This window comes from Nannobrachium achirus, assembly GCF_963921795.1.
Source record: "Nannobrachium achirus genome assembly, chromosome: 15".
Taxonomy (NCBI): Eukaryota; Metazoa; Chordata; class Actinopteri; order Myctophiformes; family Myctophidae; genus Nannobrachium; species Nannobrachium achirus.
In genome coordinates this window covers 1,857,333-1,877,861 of record NC_137822.1, presented here as the reverse complement: position 1 = coordinate 1,877,861, position 20,529 = coordinate 1,857,333, and the positions used below count along the sequence as shown (strand labels likewise).

The following is a 20,529-nucleotide window of genomic DNA, read 5'->3' as shown; positions in this document are numbered from 1 at the left end:
GAACTGACCTTTTGTGTAACGCCAAAAGTCCATTGAGTTCAGTGGACTTGTTCTGTCCCTATTTCCGATTGGACAATATAATGTCCAGTCAGACAGGACTGGTCATGCTTCACTGTTAAGACGGTGGATTCCTCATGACTCGTGCTCAAAATGTCACCTTTCTAGTTATAATTAGAGTTGGTTTAACCCATTAAGATAGTGGTTCTCAACCTTTTCACTCCCCCAAAATAATCATATTTTAACTGGGGACCCGCCCACCCTGACGAGCATTACAGGCATGAGGCATTACATTTTATCTAACACTGTTCTATTGTGAAAACATACTCACAACGCCTCGCAACGAGGCGTTGTGAGCATGTAGATCGTCTATTTTCACAATTTCTGCCTCTAATATTTGACAATTTGGCCAATGTTTAAAAAAGTCCTTAAATTGTCACTTTAGAAATGTGCAGATACCCTCTGTATACACTTAAACTTCATGTTGGTTTGTTTACTGTTGAGTGAGAAATGTTGCACATTAAGTTAATCATCTGGGGACCCCCAAAAATAATTTGGGGACCCCCCTGGGGGTCCAGACCACTGCATTAAGAGTCCGAGGCCCATTCTACCAACAATAAGTAAATAAGTAGTTCTCACACTTTCAAGATTGTGCCGCGCTGTGAGCTTTTACATCTGCTATTCTTTAATAGCCGAAACAAAAATAGGCATTGACATAGATGGTTTTTAATTAATCCAATTAAAGTTTATGCAGATGAATGTGATTACCGATTATGTTGGTTTACAGTTGGGACAAGATGTCATTGGCTTCAAATCATGTCACTACAATGTAGTGTAGTGACTACAGTAAATTTGTAGGGTCTCTAGACCTTTATGAATCTCGGGACATGTCTGTATGTATATATGAGGAGGAAACCGCTTGCCTTCCAAGCATCCACTCAAGTGGTGCTTAATGCTTAACAGTTAGTTTTGGTGTTACGGCGGGACCCCTCCTGATCAGTGTTGATAATCGTGTTGACTAAGACCAAACAATTTCTGATTAAATCAGAAAAAGACAGACTAAATCAGAATTTGCTGTCAAAATGAACAGTGCTCCCGATAAGACATTCAGAGCTAAAGCTCTGAGTGAGTGAAGCCAAATGGCACTACCCAGAGCAACATGAATTATTTACATCAATCATGTTGAGGACAGCTGGACGCACCTTTCACTGTCTCTTTGTTCTAGTTTTGGCTAGGGATGGACGATAGGCCATATTATTGTTTATCGTGATAAAAAACACTTGTCGTGGAGATTTAATTTATCGTGAGATCAATTCACCTCTTATTTGCCGAGCTGCATATCCGGTATCACTCTCTATCAAATTTCTTTGCCAAAACATAGCCGATCTACACGCTCACAACGCGTCGCGTTGTGAGTTTGTAGATCTGCTAATGTTTGGCAAATGTTCGGCCCCAGGATAATGGATTTTGATTATCGCGATAATATCGTAAATCGCGATTTCTTTTGTCACAATAATCGTGATATGACATTTTCATATATAGTTTTGGCAAGCCGACCGAGCTGGGCACAGTACGCACGCAAAAACATTAATTTCAGTTGTTGTCGGGCAGAACCCTCTTATCTCTTTGTTTATTTTTGTAAATGAATGCTCTACAATGAATTACATCGTCATACAAGAGTGTTGAGTGTTTTTTCTAAAAAAAAATCAATCATTGAAAAGATTTATTTCGGGTCAGTTTGCCGATCCTGATTTTTGGTCCTGGGCCACCGATTACCAATGCATTGAACGATACTTTGTCAAGAAATGCAACATCAAGTCTAATCAATTTTAAAAAACGGAACATTCGACAATAGCCTATCTATATTTTAACAACAACGAAAATGTCAAAAAAACGAAAAAACAAAATGTCATTTTCCTTTTACTTCCATCACATTTGTACACATCGGCTGCAATAACTGCCCATATCGATCCCGGTAAGGCGTAAGCTCTATCGGCTTAGTTCTTGCTCTAGTCTAGTAGTTGAAATACATAAAAGCTCCTAAGTGTAATGAGTGCATCTCTGAAGTTCCCTATGCGTGCAGTGGCATCAGTTCAGAAAAAGCTAAGGTATGGCAACATGACTGGTGTCTTGCACGCGTGCCTTCGTGCGTGTGCAAGACACCAGTCATGTTGCCATACCTTAGCAACAGGCATGATACATTTATTTTAAGAGGTACATTTAACTTTTTCCCCCGTTTCTAGGGTTTCTTGGGCTGGATAAACTTGGCATGTTAGTAAATGTGCCACAATTAACAATAATGCATTGCACCTGTGCAGCTGACCTGCGGAACCTGGGAATATACCATTTTGCCAAGATGGGGAGAATACAAGTGTGGAGAATATAATTATAATACCTTGTTAAAGTGACCATTTTGTTAAATGTTGCATTTGTAGTTATTTTACTGTAACGTAACAACATAATAAACAGAACAGATAGACAAAGAGACATTCATGGATTTATATTTAAAAGTAACTTTTATTTTCCCCCCTGGACCCAGGGTATGGCAGCTGCATACCCCTGCCATACTCAATTGACGCCCATGAATGCGTGGTGTGAATATTAATCAGCTCTTGTGAGAAGCCTTTGGTAAATGAGTCTCCAAACGAAGCCTTTGAAGCCGCGTAGCGCTCTGGTGTGCACGTCTCCCTTCTTCTAACGCTATAAAGAAGGCAAGGCCAGCCCACTTCAGCACTGGCTTTAATAGCTTACTTACACATCTAGGCCAGTGGTTCTCACACTTTTTCAAGTCAAGAATAGGGATGGGACGCTATGAAAATGTCATATCACGATTATTGTGACAAAATAAATCGCGATTTACGATATTATCGCGATAATCAAAATCCATTATCCTGGGGCGGAACGCGACGCGCTGTGAGCTTGTAGATCGACAATTCTTTTGGCAAAGACATTTAAAAGAGAGTGAAAAAAGGACTGTATCAAGTATATTATAAGTAAGATGAAGCAGGGACCCCCAAAACCTTTTCATGAATATAGTTTCATTGTTTGACAGCACAATAAACAGTGTATTTTGGATTCATGTCAATGTGTGTTTTCAGATATTTAACCACTTGAACCGTCAATACTTAATAAACTTGACCTTTCAGTCTGTAATTAGTCTGCTCTTTTCCCCCTCCAAAAGTTTTGCTGAAAATAGCCCATCTACAAGCTCACAACGCCTCGTAGCTCTGGTCCATAGCGTTAGTGGAGTTCTCCCTAACGCTATGTTCCTCTACCTCCCGAATCCTTAGCAAATCTGGAAAACACCGCCGTCTGGTCCGAAAATAACAAAAACTGTTTCGCCCCTCACCAAACCAAAGGTATTCACCGGATGGAGATAGGGGTGGGCGATATGGCGATAATTATTGTCTCGGCGATACAGCTTTGCCACGATAGGCCATTTCAGAATATCGTTTCTCTCGTGATACAAACAGTCATTTAGAAAAGGCTCTGGATACAGCGAGTGCACGTTCCATGAGTCGCAGCTCTATTGCTTAATTTATACTTCTATAGTACTGTGGTGTAATTCGCCAAAAAGAACAGATCTACAAGCTATAACGTGTCGCGGCTCAACGTGTCATATAGTTTGAGGATCTGTCCCCTGCTTTCACGGCCCCTCCCCCGTGCAGCACGCAGACAGGCTACAGTGTCTACAGCACTGACTGAGTTGTGATTGTGTGCAGGAGCACGGCACAGTGGTCCACGATTTAGTTTCACTTTCACGGGACTTTAGTAAAGCAGTGATGCAGCTTGGCCTGCATTCTTTGAAGCATATTTTTTATAATGGATGCATTAAACTAACAGGACGCAAACTACTTATCCGTCCTGCTATCGCTATCAGCCATCTCACTGCTTGCAAAGCTGAACTGTGCTGGAGTCTCATCCATAGCTGTGTGTTCTGGCAGTATTGATGAGATGATTTAGATCACCTTGTAAATCCATGCATCTGTTTTTCTTTCACGGGACTTTAGTAAAGCAGTGATGCAGCTTGGCCTGCATTCTTTGAAGCATATTTTTTATAATGGATGCATTAAACTAACAGGACGCAAACTACTTATCCGTCCTGCTATCGCTATCAGCCATCTCACTGCTTGCAAAGCTGAACTGTGCTGGAGTCTCATCCATAGCTGTGTGTTCTGGCAGTATTGATGAGATGATTTAGATCACCTTGTAAATCCATGCATCTGTTTTTATTAACTATAAACAAGTAGCTATTTGCTGCTATTTGTAAAGTGCTTATGTTTTCACCATTGATGCATGCGTGTGTCGTCGCGAATCGCGGTGAAATCGTTGCGTCTATTTTGCGTCTATTTTATCTATTACATAATTGGCTTAGTCATAAAAACCATGCCATTATTGTTAGTAGAAAAGCGAAAAGCTAGGATGATAATGAGTGAGTAATTCTCTAAAAATAAAGCTTGTATCATAACAAACCTCCTGACTTTGGTTGGTCATAAGGTAATTTGTTTTCCCTCAAGTTTCAATGGTAAGGCATGGGTTGTTGTCAACCTGTGGGTCGAGACCCCCAGAGAGGTCCCGCCAAATTGTTTTGAATATAGCCTATCTACAAGCTCACAACACTCAAAAAACATTTCAAAGGAACCCATAAAACATTTCTGGGACCCATTTGAATGACCTGAACCATCATCACACCAACTAGTAAATATTTTGAGGTAAAAGATGATAATTGTTTAATCAAACATCTGAATGTTATCATTAAAAAAAAACTATCTTTCTATCTGCAGCATAAAAATGAATAGATTATCTATAGAATATCTGTGTGGGTCTAATAAACCAACCATAAGGTAATTTGTTTTCCCTCAAGTTTCAATGGTAAGGCATGGGTTGTTGTCAACCTGTGGGTCGAGACCCCCAGAGAGGTCCCGCCAAATTGTTTTGAATATAGCCGATCTACAAGCTCACAACACTCTGATAACATTTTAAGGGAACCCATAAAACATTTCTGGGACCCATTTGAATGACCTGAACCATCATCACACCAACTAGTAAATATTTCGAGGTAAAAAATGATAATTGTTTAATCAAAAATCTGAATGTTATCATTAAAAAAAATCATAGATTAGTCTATCTATCTTTCTATCTGCAGCATACAAATGAATAGATTATCTATAGAATATATGTGAGGGTCTAATAATCATAATAAACCTAAAAACCCGCATAAAACAGTATCGTGATAATATCGTGTATCGTGATACTGCATGAAGCATATCGTGATAATGCTTTTATCCAGTATCGCCCACCCCTAGATGGAGACTCTCTTCTTGGTTGAAGACGAAACAGCGCTTCCAACGTCGCAGAGTTGAATAACACCCAGTGAGACTAATGCTCTCTGTAATTCGGTCCTCTGACCTGCGCGGCAGTAGTGAGTTGGCACCCTGAGGGCGACGACAAATAGTGGAAAAACTAGAAGAAATAGAGTCTCCATCCGGTGGAATATTTTTCATTTTGCCCGAGAAATGTATTTTAATCGTGTGGTGGGGGGCACAGACCGCGTCCACTAAGTAGAGTAAGCTTTCAACTGTCCACTGATACCTTTGGTTTGGTGAGGGGCGAAACAGTTTTTGTTATTTTCGGACAAGACGACGGGTCTTTCCGGATTTGCCAAGGATTCGGGAGGTAGAGGAACATAGCGTTAGGGAGAACTCCACTAACGCTATGGACCAGAGCTAAACGCCTCGCAGCACGAGGCGATGTGGGCTTATACAGTATATCTGCTATTGTTGGCTAAAGTTCTCTGAATATGGACGCTAGGGTTCAAGTGGTTAATATAAGAAAGGGGGAAAAAACAAGTTCCTATCACACAAAGATTTGGAGGACCCACTGCAGTAACTCTGAGGACGCCCTACTAGGGGTCCTAGACCCCCTGTTGAAGACCCCTGCTCTATATTCTGATTGTAATCATTGCTATAGAGCAGGGGTCAGCAACCTTTTTGAAATGAAGTGCCATGTTTTTATTTTCTAGATATTCAGTGTGCCATGTCAACATACATTTTAATGACACACCATCAAACATTCGGACATATTTTGATTGGCAGGACATTGGCCGGGTTTCCCAAAGTGATTTTAGCCCTTCGTTTTAGCCCTTCGTAGCTCACGCGTGTCACCCATCTATGGATCGATCGGATGATTGGACGATTCTTATTAATGAACACGGAGGATACGGGTAATTATAGAATGCTGTGCCATATTTAAGGCCCATTCCCACTGGGCCAGATAACAGATAAAAAAATCTCTTTCTCCAGATATTTTTCCATTCAAGTGGATGGTAGATACAGATAAAAAAAATATCTGTCACAGACATTTCTTTTATCTGTGACAGATATATATATATTTTTTATCTGTATCTACCATCCTCTTGAATGGAAAAATATCTGGAGAAAGAGATTTTTTTTTATCTGTTATCTGGCCCAGTGGGAATGGGCCTTTAGACAGGTGTGAGACTTTATTATTATTATATGAAATCTGAATGTTGGTGTAGTTGTAGGGGTTAAATATGTCGCTCTGGGAATAAAATCGCTTTGGGAAAACTGGCCATTGTTATAATGATCATTAGACTCAAATCAGAGTTCAGAGTTTTAATGAATGTAGAATTATGTGCAGGATGTAATTTCCTGTAAATTAGGTGACTTCATTTAATTGATGATGATGATGATTTTAAATGATGATTTTAAAATGTATAAAAATCCTCTCTCTCACACTTCTGCCAGTGTGCCAGTGATCACCCTCCCCTATGCCAATGTTGGCACCCGTGCCTAAGGTTGCCTACCCCTGCTAGAGTGTTTGTACAGTAACAGAGGTCCCCACTCCCCTGTCTCTCAAGCTCTTAACAGAAAATACATTTTCTGGAGCAGGGGTTTTCAAAGTGGGTGACGGGGCACCGTGGGGTGCCGCGACAGCAGTCCAGGGGTGCCGCGAGATAATTTGATAATATTTGAAATTTATTTGGACATTTAAAAATATATTTAGTATAATTTTAAACTTGAAGTACAAAGTTATTTTCAGTCAGTTCTAACCAGAATTGCTATCATCTCAACGTTTTCTTCGCAATAAAATCACTAAAATATCGTCACTGTCGGGCAGAGACCTTGTATTTCCAAGTTACAAGACCGTCGCACAAAACTAGTCAAAACAGCCCATCTACAAGCACACAACGTGTGCTTGTAGATCTGCTGTTTTCACTAGTTTAGTACATATTTTAGATGATACAAAACGAACGGTTTCCACCCGACAACGACGATATGCTATAAATATAAGGTGCTGGGAGTGAAAATTATAATGTAGGGGTGCCTCGGATTAAAATGAATATTTATGGGGTGCCCTGAGACAAAAAAGTTTGAAAACCCCTGTTCTGGAGAACGGAGAGAGTATTGTACCCTTTTATCAGCTCACATTCTTATAGTGTTTCAGTTCCAATGTCTGCTAATGTCTATGTGTCATCACTTCCAGTTTCACTTAATCGGTATCCTGTGTGAGTTCTCTCCTGATTGGGTTGGTAAAAAAGCATCGACAAAGCATATTAAACAGCAACGTTTGTAGCCTGGAGAAAACGTAAAAAGAATAACGCCCTGAACAGTTTCCTGTATTTGTTTTTATGGTACTTCGCCGTTCTTTGATACAGCTGCATTCCACACGAACATGTTCGCTGCACAGGTCGCAATTTCTTCCTGTTCCCGTACTTCTTTGTTCTGCTGTGTTTTGAACTGCTCTCTCTCTCTGTGTCGCATTCTCCCTCCTCACTTCCCTGTTTTGTTTTGAGCCAGAATGATACGCAGTACGGTTTGGCCAATATGTATCGGCCATTCCTTTTTAACCAACCTTTTCAACATGTCATTCTAGGGCTGTCACACTTATTACATAATTGTCTAATCGCAATTATTTTGTCATAATCGTCATAAACGTTTACATGTTGATAAATGTTCACATTTTCGAATGTTTAAAAAAAAATAGTGGAAATGGCTGATCTACAAGCTCACAACGTGTCGCAGTGCGACGCGTTGTGAGCTTGTAGATCGGCTATTTCCACCATCAATGTTATTTTTTAAGTAGAACATTTTCAAATATGTCAGTCATTTCCTTGTGTATTTAGGTCATGTGTCATATCTGCCATAAGCAACTTCAAAGCCTAAAAGCCAAACAGAAATGTAATTGTCAACGACAAAAACACAATTATATCGTTGATCGCAATTATTTGAGTGACAATTAATCGCCATGTAAAATGTCATATCGTGACAGCCCTAATGTCATTCCTATTTTAGGTAGGCTACGTCGATATACAGAGAGCTTAAACATTAATTAATCTTAAAAGATTGCTGATCTACAAGTACAACCTCACAAAAAATCTAAATGAAACTTGTGAGCTTGTAGAGAAGCAATTTCTTTCAAATGTATTTGAAAATATTGCACTTTTTGACAAATATGTGGGTCGAAAGATCAGTAATAGAGGTGGTCAAGGTACCAAATACCCAGGTATTTGATCTGCACTCTTGTGTAGGCTTATGTTGGGTGTTCATTGTGTTCTCCACCTCTCTGTCTCTGTCTGTTATCAAGGAATTTGATTGTGTCTGTTGTACTTTGTATCGGATCAATGGTGCAGGATGTGCTTTATATACAGTAGTCATAACACAAATGCTGCTACAATTATCACAAAATGGGGGAGACGGTCAATATGATGTGGCCTAGGGAAAGACTTTTTGTTTAGTCCAGAGGTCTTCAACAGGGGGTCCGGGACCCCTAGGGGGTCTTCAGAGTCACTACAGGGGGTCCTTCAAATCTTTGTGTGATAGAAACATTTTTTTTTCTCCTTTTTTATATTAATCACTTGAACACTAGTGTCCATATACAGGGAACTTTAGCCAAAAATAGTAGATCTACAAGCTTGTAGAGCTGCTATTTTTGGCAAAGAGGTTTGTTGTAGAGGGGAAAAAGAGCAGACTAAGTACAGAGTGAAAGATCAGGCTTATAAAGTATTGACGGTTCAAGTGGTTAAAAATCTGAAAACACACATTGACATGACTCCAAAATACACTGATGATTGTGCTGTCAAACAATGACACTATACTGTATATGGAATCTATGAAAAAAGTTGTGGTCCTTGCTTCATCTCTCTCTCTCAACTAAGGGGTCCTTGGCCTGAAAACGTTGGTTTAGTCATGTTTTGTTCTCACCCCGTCTCTCGCTCTTTGCCCGGTAAATACAACCTTATTTAGCACCGTGCTTCACTTTGGTGGCACGAGGTTTCCTGGCTTTTGATCTGGTCTGATTGATCTGTTTGTGTGGGAAAACGGGGTTAAAACCAGAAGTGATGCACCAAACCCGCTGACTGTGTTGCTGCTACAGGAACCAGGAAATGTTGTGTGGAGTGATTCTGGGCTGAGGTTGTGAACCGCACACTGTCAGACACGTGCACACATACAGTAGACATCAAAGGGGGCTTGAGCACCTGCACTTTTTTTTCTTTTTTCTTTTTTGTCATTCAAATATTTTTTTTTAAACAATTTTTAAACGACATCAACAAATATATATAAATAAAATACAAATACAAATAAACATATATATATATATATATATATAAAAAAAAGAAAGAAAACAACGGCAGTCGAGCTATGCTAATCGGACAACACCCCTTCAATTCTTAAATAAACATATCAGCAGTGATTGTGTAAATCGCAATGCATACGTAATAGTTCCATACTAAATGGACCCTCCCCTAAACAATGTACCTCCTGGCAAACCCTTAAAATTCAAAAAGAAATAGTCCCACATTAAATGGAATTTGCCTTTAACATTGTTCCTCCTGGCAATCATATACTCAATCATATACTCAATCATATACTCAATCATATACTCAATCATATACTCAATCATATACTCATATGACGCCGTCTCGGTCATATAAGCTGAGTCCAGTCTGCGAGCCCTGGCGTGACAGAGCTCTTCCAATGTCTCAGTATGATCCTTGATGCTGTAATAAGGCCTGCTGTGATGATTGTTATCCGGCTGTAAAAAGTGTCCTCTCCAGATCATGAATGCAGTTTTTACTATGGTGAAACAAATGCAAATGCCCTCTGTCTATATGGCATACCTGAAGGCAGCATTCAAGATAAAATTGCCTTGTACAAACTCTCCTCAACTTGAATACAGCAGCTTATGTTGAAGGAATTGCCCTCTCTGTGTAGAAATCCAGGCATAATCAAGAATTCACTTGATTATGCTTAGTTCAGTGTGGTTTCAAGTAGTGAAAATAGCCGACCTCCAAGCTCACAACATGTCGTGCTGCAACGCGTTGTGAGCTTGGAGGTCTGCTATTTTCGATATTTCCACTAAAAGACCCTTTTAGAAATGTCAGCCCCTGCCTCTCTAACATTCTCTGCACGTCCCTGACACTGTGATGATAAAACACGCACGCACGCACGCACGCACGCATGCACACACGCATGCATGCACGCACGCACGCACGCACGCACGCACGCACGCACGCACGCACGCACGCACGCACGCACGCACGCACGCACGCACTCCCACACACACTCCAACAGACAGACAAGAATGAGGATGAACCTTCATTACCTCTGTCAGGGTTAGCAGGTGTGTTCCTGATCATATTGGCTTCACACAAACTGTTGTCTAGAAGTGTATGTGAAAACATTCATTTACTTCTAATTGTATAATTCCGCACACAGAAGTAAGGTCTTTGCACACTCAGTCCGATGCAATTTTTAATGACAGGGTCTGTTTATGTGTGTGTGTGTTTGTGTGTGTGTGTGTGTGTGTGTGTGTGTGTGTGTGTGTGTCTATGTGTCTGTCTGTCTGTCTGTCTGTCTGTCTGTCTGTCTGGAGCTAATCTCGCAAACTCTTTGTTTTGTTGCATGCTGCCAGTAGGCCACGGAATAACCTCCACCAATTTGTTTTCACATTTCAAGATTTGATTTAAATTTGTAGCGACAATTAGTTGAGAAACAGTGCCTTTAATCCAGTGTATGGTGTACCCCTGAGAAGGGTCGAGTGTGCCCCTTGAAACTGCTTGAAAGCCAGTATTATATTTATCATTTTAAAAATGATTTAAACTAGTGAAAACAGCCGATCTACAAGTGCTTGTAGATCTGCTGTTCTCACTACTGTTGTGCGACAGCCTTGTATGATGAAGCAGGGCTTTACTTTGCAAAGAAACGTACACATTTGAAACTTGGAGATACAAGGTTTCTTCCCGACAGTGACGATATTTACACCCCCGCATTATGTTGGTGTGCCCATGGATTCTTGGGACATGAAAAGTGTGCCCATGCAGAAAAAAGGTTGAGAAACACTGCCTTAATCACCTGGTAATGTATGATGACGTGTCAATGTCGTCAGTTACTGTGAAGACGTCAAGAACTTCCACAGAAAGGGGAATCTCAAGGGAAAGGGATATCAGATTGACTGGTAGAGTGACCATCATTAGGAAATGTGCCCATGATCAATCACATGTGTCTGCTCGCTCCAATTTAACATGGAAGGTGAAGAGACCAGAATAAGGGCAACCATTGAAAAGAAGTGGATCAGTAGTGCTCAATCTTGTTTGAGCTCTTGACCACTATCTAATTTAAATAATGACTGTTAAAGGAGTAGTTCACCCCCAAAATTACTCTTCTTCTATTGATTACTCACGCCATAGAAACTTGAGTTAAATAATATTTTTTTTTGTAATTGTTTCATTCCTAAGAAAAAAGTGTCATTATAGTAAATGTACCCCCATTGATTCTGGATGGGGACCCAAACGTATTTGGGTCCCCATCCGGAATCAATGGGGGTATATTTCTTGTAATACATTTTTTGTCTTAGGAATTGGACAAAAACAAACAAACAAATATACATATATTGAACTCATGTCTCTTGAGTAATCAATAGAAAAAAAGTGATTTTGGGTTTGGGGGTGAACTACTCCCCCAAAATGCGGTCTACTAGTTTCCCACCCACCATATGTGTTTATTTTGTTGATTGAAAATAGCCGATCTATCGCGACACACTACTGTGAGCTGGTGGATCTGCTATTTTCAATTCAGTGGGCAGAGGTCTGGCTAGAAGAGACTACATCTGACTGATGTGTTTCAATAGTACTCATGACCCATGAGAATGGGTCCGCAACCCACAAATGGGTTCCGAGATGTCCCGGCCCTCAGTTAGGGAAACCAGTGATTTAGATTAGATTGTTGGAGAATAACCCTGTGTCTTGCCTATATGCTTCTGAGAGGTTGAGAATTACTTTCATCTTTAACCACATGAACCCTGATGTCACAGTAGCACGTGAACATTGACATTCAGTGGAATAGTTGAACATTCAGCGGAAGTTGCAGAACTACAAGCTCACAACACAACCTGTTGTGCACTTCGATAAAGTCATTTTAACAAGTGCTGTTTGAACTTGGCATTATGATTGGCTTGAGATTAGTATTTTTGATGGGTCCTCATTCTCGAAACACGTAAGTGTGTGTTTATTGAGGTGTATTGATATACTTTGTCCTCCATTGATTTTTGGGGATTTTTCCTATTCCTATTTTTGCTGTGTATACTGGACCTCTGTTTCTTATTTGTTTGTCCGTGGTTTGACATTAACTCTGTTATTATGGATTGGTGATGACTACAAGTGCACCCGGAGCTAAGGAAATCAGTGGTTCCCAAACCTTTGTTTTTTCCCAGCTCGAGACCCAAAAGAGGCATTTGGTGTTTAATGACATGTGTTTACCCTGTTTACACAAAAACAGTGTTAAAGGTGATACACCATGAATTTAAAAAGTATTTATGTCATATTGTTTATGTCCCAAAATCCTTTTTTTTTTTTTTTTTTTGTGATGACGTCACAATCGGCAGATGACGTCACAATCGGCAGCAAATCTGGACAGCCTGTTTTGAGAACCCGTGGGATACTTTTAACCTTCGCCTTCTCAAAACCAGAGAAAGACACAACGGTCAGAAATGGGACTTTGTGAGGATAGAAGGTGCTAGTGGGACCCCAAAAAAAGGTTTTAAAATAGGAAAAGTGAAATTTCATGGTGTATCACCTTTAACAGGGTTTAAGTTACAACATGGTTGTATATACAGCATTGTTGCTATTTATTAAGTGTTTTTTTTTCAAGGACCCCTAGGGGTCTGCGGGGCCCACTTAGAGAACCACCAGGTACCATATTGTTCAAAGCTAAAAAAAAAAAGAAAAAAAAATGTATTTATAAAAATTACATTTACAAATCAAGGACATTTCTGTTTATTTTTTGTATCGAAAAAGTATCGAACCGTGACACCAAAATATCAAACCTAACCTTGAATTTTGTAAACCGTTACCCTTAATATCTATATCTATATCCATCCATCCATCAATTGTATCTGAGAATATTTTATTGTAGAAAGCATAAATAATTGGATATTTACTGACCCATAACAAATAACAATGGGACTGGGACCCAGTGTTAGGGGAAACGCTGGTATTAATTATCTAGTAGTGTGCAAGCCTTTGTTTTTCCTACATCTATGCTGTATGTTAAATATATGTTTCTTTTTTTATTAGGCTATCTAAAAAAACATTAAAATAGGCAACAACAACACATTTTCAGCAGCTGGTATACATTATTAATCGGGCAGCGTGCTGTATGCATCTTTTAAAGCCCTGAGTGCCACCTGACACCTTGACAGAGCAGCCGTATGGTCGCTGTCCCCACAGCCCAGGGGCGTCACACCAAGTTCTGGGCCCTGGGTACGAGGATTCACTGCGGGCCCCCCCATGAATGTTCTTCATAGGGGGAGGATGGGGGTTTTAACCCATTTAGACGGGGAACACATTATTATGCGTTATTTTGTGCTTTAACTATTAAAAAACAGCAGATATACAAGCTCACAGCGCGGCACCAAGTGCCGTAGATCTGCTATTTGTAGATCTGCTATTTGTAGATCTGCTATTTGTAGATCTGCTATTTTTGAAAAATCTTGGAAGTCTTTGAATATTTAAAATCCTTCTAAGGTAAACCTACGTTTCTCATCTCAAAGTTGTTAGTCCAGGGACCCCCCAGAAGCAACATTTTAGTTAGAAATGTTTGCTTAAAGACAGATTTGCACACATTTTCACGACTTTTCAAAAGTAGCAAATCTACAAGCTTGGTGCCGCTCTGTGAGCTTGTATATCTGCTATTTTTCAATAGTTAAATAATTAAAGGCCCCTCCACCCTGGGCCTTATAGCAACTCAGTCCCACTCCCCCCCCCCCCCGCCCCCCTACCTTGTGACGCTCCTGCCACAACCAAACAGGCAGCGCTCAGGTCTTGGGTTGTTTGGGACAGTACTACATAGCCGCTACATAGACACCGTCTTAGTCGTCACACTTCTGAACCGTCGTTTAACTTCCATCACTTCGTCAAGAAAGCATGGCTAGGATGTCCATGGTCGACCAGGAACTGCTCCAAACGCAGCTGGGAGCCACCATGCAGGCCATGCGCATGGTGCTGGTCGAGAAGGAGGCCGACATGGTAAAACAAAAGAGAAAGAAAAGCAGAGGGGACAACTTGTCGATGAAGAAGAAGTGTTGTTTAAAAACGTTTGTTCTTTTTGGACCGAATTCTGCCGTATACTAACTGATCTGTCGACGTTCTGTTTCCTCTTTCCCGTTCTCTGGATGACACAGGGGGACAAAAACAATGGGTTCGACGTGCTCTACCACAACATGAAGCATGGCCAGATCTCCTCCAAGGAGCTCACAGAGTTCATCAGGGAACGGTAAGACAAGTTTACCATCATCCACTAGGCCAGGGGTTCTCAAACCTTTTTAGGCCATGACCCCCAAAATATTCATATTTTAACTGCGGACCCTGACGAGCACTAAGAGTTGAGGCATTACATTTTGTATAACACGGTTCTATTGTGAAAATAGCAGATCTACATGCTCACAACGCCTCGCAACGCGAGGCGTTGTGAGCATGTAGATCGGCTATTTTCACAATTTCTGCCTCTAATGTTTGACAATTTGACCAATGTTTAATTTGTCATTTTAGAGGTATTAAAAAGTCCTTAAATTGTCACTTTAGAAATGTGCAGAAACCCGCTATACACTTAAACTTTATGTTGGTTTGTTTACAGTTGAGTGAGAAAACAATGTTTCACATTAAGTTCATTATCTGGGGACCCCCGGAAATAATTTGGGGACCCCCCTGGGGGTCCCGACCCACAGGTTGAGAACCACTGCACTAGGCCAGGGGTTCTCAAACCTTTTTAGGCCGTCACCCCCAAAAATAAACATATTTGAATTTTGAACTGGGGACCCCCACCCTGACATGCACTTGGACACTTGGACTCGGTTCTACAGAAAAATATTGTGAAAATAGCAGACCTACATGCTCACTTGTGAGCATGTAGATAATATTTGACAGTTTGGTATTACAACTGTCGAGTGAGACATTTTTTTTTTTTTTACATTAGCTAATCATCTGGGGATCCCACAAAATAATTTGGGGACCCCGCTTGGGGTCCCAACCCCAAGTTTGAGAACCACTGGTCTAAGGAGTGTGGCAGTTATTCAAACTAATTTATTATAACAAAATATAATAATAATAATCGCTATGGTTAAAATAATCAGTTGGGGGTGTTGTGAAATGTTTCTCTTATTTATTTATATATTTCTCTTGTCACAATGCAGTCATAACAAGCTCACACCGTGTTGCAGATTGGCTACGATAGACAAATTGTAAAAAGAAAATGAAAGTTGCAACCCTAATTGAATCACATAAACACTCTCATTTTGGGTAATTACTAAATGTGTATTCAATACAATTTAGGTAATTACAAAATGTACATGTACACATATTGAGCAGTAATGAGATCATACACTATGCCATGACATATTGGCAGTGGTGAGTCATAGCACATCAGTAACAATATCTCATGGTATGGCAGGACCTGGAGTGTATTACAACCATATCACAGTTTAATCAATAATATCTCTGATTACAATGTGGAAAAAATAGGCTAAATATACAGCTGCTGGCTGCTGTTGCTAGGTTACAGGAAAGGCAAACAAGGTGCAATTGTTTGGAGTGCGGTTGTGGTGAGAATGGCCACTCGTTAGAAGAATGCCTCCCGGTCCCAGCCAATAAAAGAATGCATGGTCAGAATGCCTTCCAGCCAATACCCGTGCTGGGCCACTCATTAGAATGCCCCCTACCAGCCAATAACAATGCCGCATCACAACTAATGGTTGTTAAGTATAATTAACCATTAACCGGATTGTCCTGTTCTGCCTTTAGTGGCTTCTGGTTTACCGAGTGTAAATGGCACCCACCTGTCGGTGACCTGTTTTGTAATGTGGCTCAACACTCAAATGTTTGGTGTAAAGCCATGGTTCTCAAACACTTTAATGTCTGAAAACCCCAAATTCGCCGTGGCCGCTGGTGCCAGTCGTCCAGGCACCTAGGCTCAGTGTAGCCTGACAGTGTGTCGCGGGTTCGAGTTTGAGTATATATATATATATATATATATATATATATATATATATATATATATATATAATGTATATTCATTTAAAAAAACAGAAACAAACAAATCTAAGAAATTGTAATTAATATAATAATAATACATTTATAATTAAGGAGTAGTGAAAATAGCAGATCAACAAACTCACAATGTGGCACGAAGCGACACGCTGTGAGCTTGTAGATCTGCTGTTTCCACTAGTTTAAATCATTTTTAAAATGATAAATACAATACTGGCTTTCAAGCAGTTTCAAGGGGCACACTTGACCCTTCTCAGGGGCACACCAAAGGTCCACAGGCACAGTGGTTGAGAAACACTGCTATAGAGTGTTTGTTCAGCTACCGGAGTCTCCATGTGTCTGATCCACATCGACACATTGTGAGCTTGTAGATTGGCTATTTGAAGTATTTTTAAATGTTTTTCAAAATAGTAAGGTCAAAGATGTTAAGGGATAATGGCAGTATTGAGGTGCGTGAATGAGGTGCATGAATTGAGCGCGGCAACGGTGGAAAAATAGAACAGCTTTGTATTGGTTGCGGCAGGTGAGGTGTCAGACAAGCGCCTGCGCACGTCTGACGCCGCCAGTGTGGGTTAGTTCATTGAAAATAATGGGGCCGTATGTTTTGACGCTCCGTGACGCCTCCGCCTCCGGTGTGTGTTCCCCTTCTGTCAGGATACAGATTAAACAAGTGAAATTGGAAGGGATGACAGACAACATTGGAACTGGAACACTATAGAAATGATGTTGATAAATGGGTACTCTCTCCTGATTGGCTGAACGTTTGTCATCTATACCTGAAAATGTATTTTCTGTCTGAGCTGGAGAAACGGGGAGAGCCCTGCTACTGAACAAACACTATAGTGATGATTAAAAAATATCACTATCTCTAACTTTAATGTACTGATTAGCTGTCAAATGGCATTGCATGTGTGTTCACGTGTTTCCTTGTTGAATACAGCAACAACCAAGCACAGAGGATTGGTTGGTTGGTTGGTCGGTTGATTGATTCAGGTGTGTTGTTTCCACGGGTCTGTACCGCGACCGCGGTTTTCCCGGTGACCCTGAGCGCAACGGTGGGGGCGCGGGAGTGTGGGGAATTCTAGAACACAGTAACATACCACTGACTATTGCCGATGGAGAGCTTAGCATTATGTATTGAGAGGCACTCTTGCCGATTTCGTAAGAGACTCGTCGCCAATTGATATTTAAGTTATTTGGGGCCATGGTGATAACCTCTTCTTCCCACTACTAGACTAATAAGGATTTATATTGTCTGTGTTATTGTTTACAACCACAATTATTTACGTGTGGCAAGATCGCGGTTCCACTAGTTTTACTAGTAGGTTAGTGTAGGCTTTCAGAAGTTAATTTAATGTTTTCCATTTAATGATTTCCTTTATCCTCATCTAATCTTGCGCTAATGCAACCGTTTTCGCCGGGTTTTAAGGTCTTGTTTTAGTTGTTTCTCATAAGCTCGCGACCCTCCTTGCCCATCAGCCCCCACCGTTGCGCTCGGGGTCACTGGAAAAACCGCGGTCGCGTTATTGACAGCAGTGGTCATTATTGAAAGATGAAACCGTCAGAATCAAGCATTCAACCATGCTGTGTAATAAACACATTTATTGTAGATAGCAACAAGGTTTTTGGAAGCCAGAGCAGATGTAAAGTGCTATCTTAACAGAAGCACTGTGTATGGGGATGGCTGATTTATGTGCATGCACAACAGGTGTGGGTATACGTATGTGGTGGTGTGGCCTGAATCCAAACTGATTGTACTCTGAGCAGGGTGTGACTGCACACCTTTGGTGCATCAATCTAATCGATGCACAGCACACAGGATTTCCCCTTTATTTCCCAACGTCGATCATGTCATCACAATTGTTTTATTGTTCCTTTTCTAACCGATCGTTAGTTCAATTAACTGTTGCATCCCTTGTTCAACATGTGTTTGGTTATTTTCTTTTACATAAACTAAACTAGAGACTATACATTTTGTTCTTTTCATGTAGGTACACAGACCATTTGAGTGCAGGTTCACTTGGGCTGCATCATGTGTCATAGCTTTGAACTCAATCTGAAATGCAGCATGATGGCACCCTCTAATGGCCAAATTAACACATTGCATGTGCATTTCATGCAATGTCATCATTATAACAGCGCTGTTACATACTATGCCAGTAGCCCATTGTTTTATGTATACACGATATTGCACAGTGTTGCATGTGAATCCTGAAGAATAATTACCTTGGCTGGCATGTATAGTTGCTAGTTATGATCAAGTTACACATACTATCGTATTTACTATCATTTTAGAATTACTTTGGAGTAATTACACTTAAGCAGTGGTTCATGATCAAGGACCCCCCCCCCCCAAATTGATATGTATTCGGCCCCAGACACCCACCTGAAAAGATGTTGTACCAGGGACCCCCAATATTAAAATATTTGTCTGACATTTTTCAAAAAAGAACATTCTGAGCTTCACAACACGTTGCATTGCGCCGCTTGTAAATCGTCCATTTCCGAATAGCTGAGAAATTAAACAGGGCTTAAATGTTTAGACCAGGGGTCTTCAACAGGGGGTCTGGGACCCCTAGGGGGTCCTCAGAGTTACTACAGGGGGGCCGCCAAATCTTTGTGTTATAGGATCATGTTTTTACATTAACCGTGTGAACCCTATTATCCCTATTCTGGAGTGGAACATTAGCCAAAAATAGCCGATCTACAAGCTTACAACGCCTCGCAGCGCGAGGCGTTGTAAGCTTGTAGACCGGCTATTTTTGTCAAAGAGGTTTCTAGAGGGAAAAGAAAAGCAGAATAAAGTATTTGACGGTTAAATGCCTAAAAATACACATTAGCCTACTCCTTGAACAGGATGACCGTGCTGTCAAACAAGTCTAAGCTGTCTAAGAAATCTGTGAACATTTTTAATCTGCAACACAATGTTATACTACCCCCACTACTTGGGTGTAGTGGGGGTCCCTGATTCATCTCTCTCAGCTAAGGGTCCTGAAAACGTTGAAGACCCCTGGCTTAAGAGCTCTCCATACTACAAAAGGTCCTTTTCTACCATAAAATCATATCCCTCGGGACTTCTGAAAAGCATTGGACCGAACGAGAGTTCGGAAATTTGCACGTCGGAAAACACAACTCACCGAACATTTCGGTCGAAGTATGGAGAGGCCTTTAGACTGTTTCTTATTTTGCTGGGACCCCCTGGAACACGTTGAGAAACCAGTGTACTAAAGCACCAGGAGAGTTGTGTGATTAGATTAACTACTGTACATTTCTGACCACAGACAGATGGTCTATAGATCATTATAGACTGTTGTTGTTCACTAAAGCTGGCCGCACACTAGCCGATAATCGGGCTATTTAATTACCCCCCCGACAATCGGGCTGCCACCGACTGAAACGGGCCCGACAATCGGGCATGAACGTCGTCTAGCGTGAGGTCTCACAGATCCACTCGGTGCCCAGCCGAGTGGCTCGGAGGACGATCGGGGGTAGCCCGACTCTTTTCAAACATGTTTGATATTTTCCTGGATCAGTACTTGTCTGGAAGACTGGAAGGGCAGCAGGGGACTGAGAGAAATACAGCAGCCGCTGATAGACGCAAGTCTCTGAGCATACATCTGACTGAGTGACAGATCCATCTCTTTTTTTTTTCTCTCCACCTCTCCCGGCCTCTGCCTCTCACACACACACACACACACACACACACACACACACACACACACACACACACACACGCGCGCGCGCGCACCCGCACACAGACACACTTTTCATTGTCCGTCCGTCCATCAGGTTGTATCATGAATGATTGGGATTTAAATTAAAACTCAACGGCAGCGCATATCAAACAAACAGAAGAAAGACCGCGACCAGCACACATCCCTTGCAAGTAGGTGGGACGTTCGCGAACGAATCGAGTATAAATGAACGATGGGATCCGGTTCGCAGTAGGGAGCCGTTCCTTTCTAATGAAC

General features: G+C 41.0%; 1 protein-coding gene across 3 annotated transcripts in view; it reads left to right on the top strand.

Moving 5' to 3' along the window:
* fcho2 (FCH and mu domain containing endocytic adaptor 2) overlaps positions 1 to 20,529 on the top strand; it is a 126,386-nt gene that overhangs the window by 18,950 nt on the left and 86,907 nt on the right. For 2 of the 3 annotated variants that reach the window (XM_080743329.1, XM_080743328.1), the window contains exon 2: positions 14,698 to 14,789. The exons of the other annotated variant lie outside the window; for it this stretch is intronic. In XM_080743329.1, the coding sequence (XP_080599455.1) occupies positions 14,698 to 14,789 (92 nt within the window). The remainder of the gene's footprint in view (positions 1 to 14,697; positions 14,790 to 20,529) is intronic. 3 annotated transcript variants of the gene reach the window in all.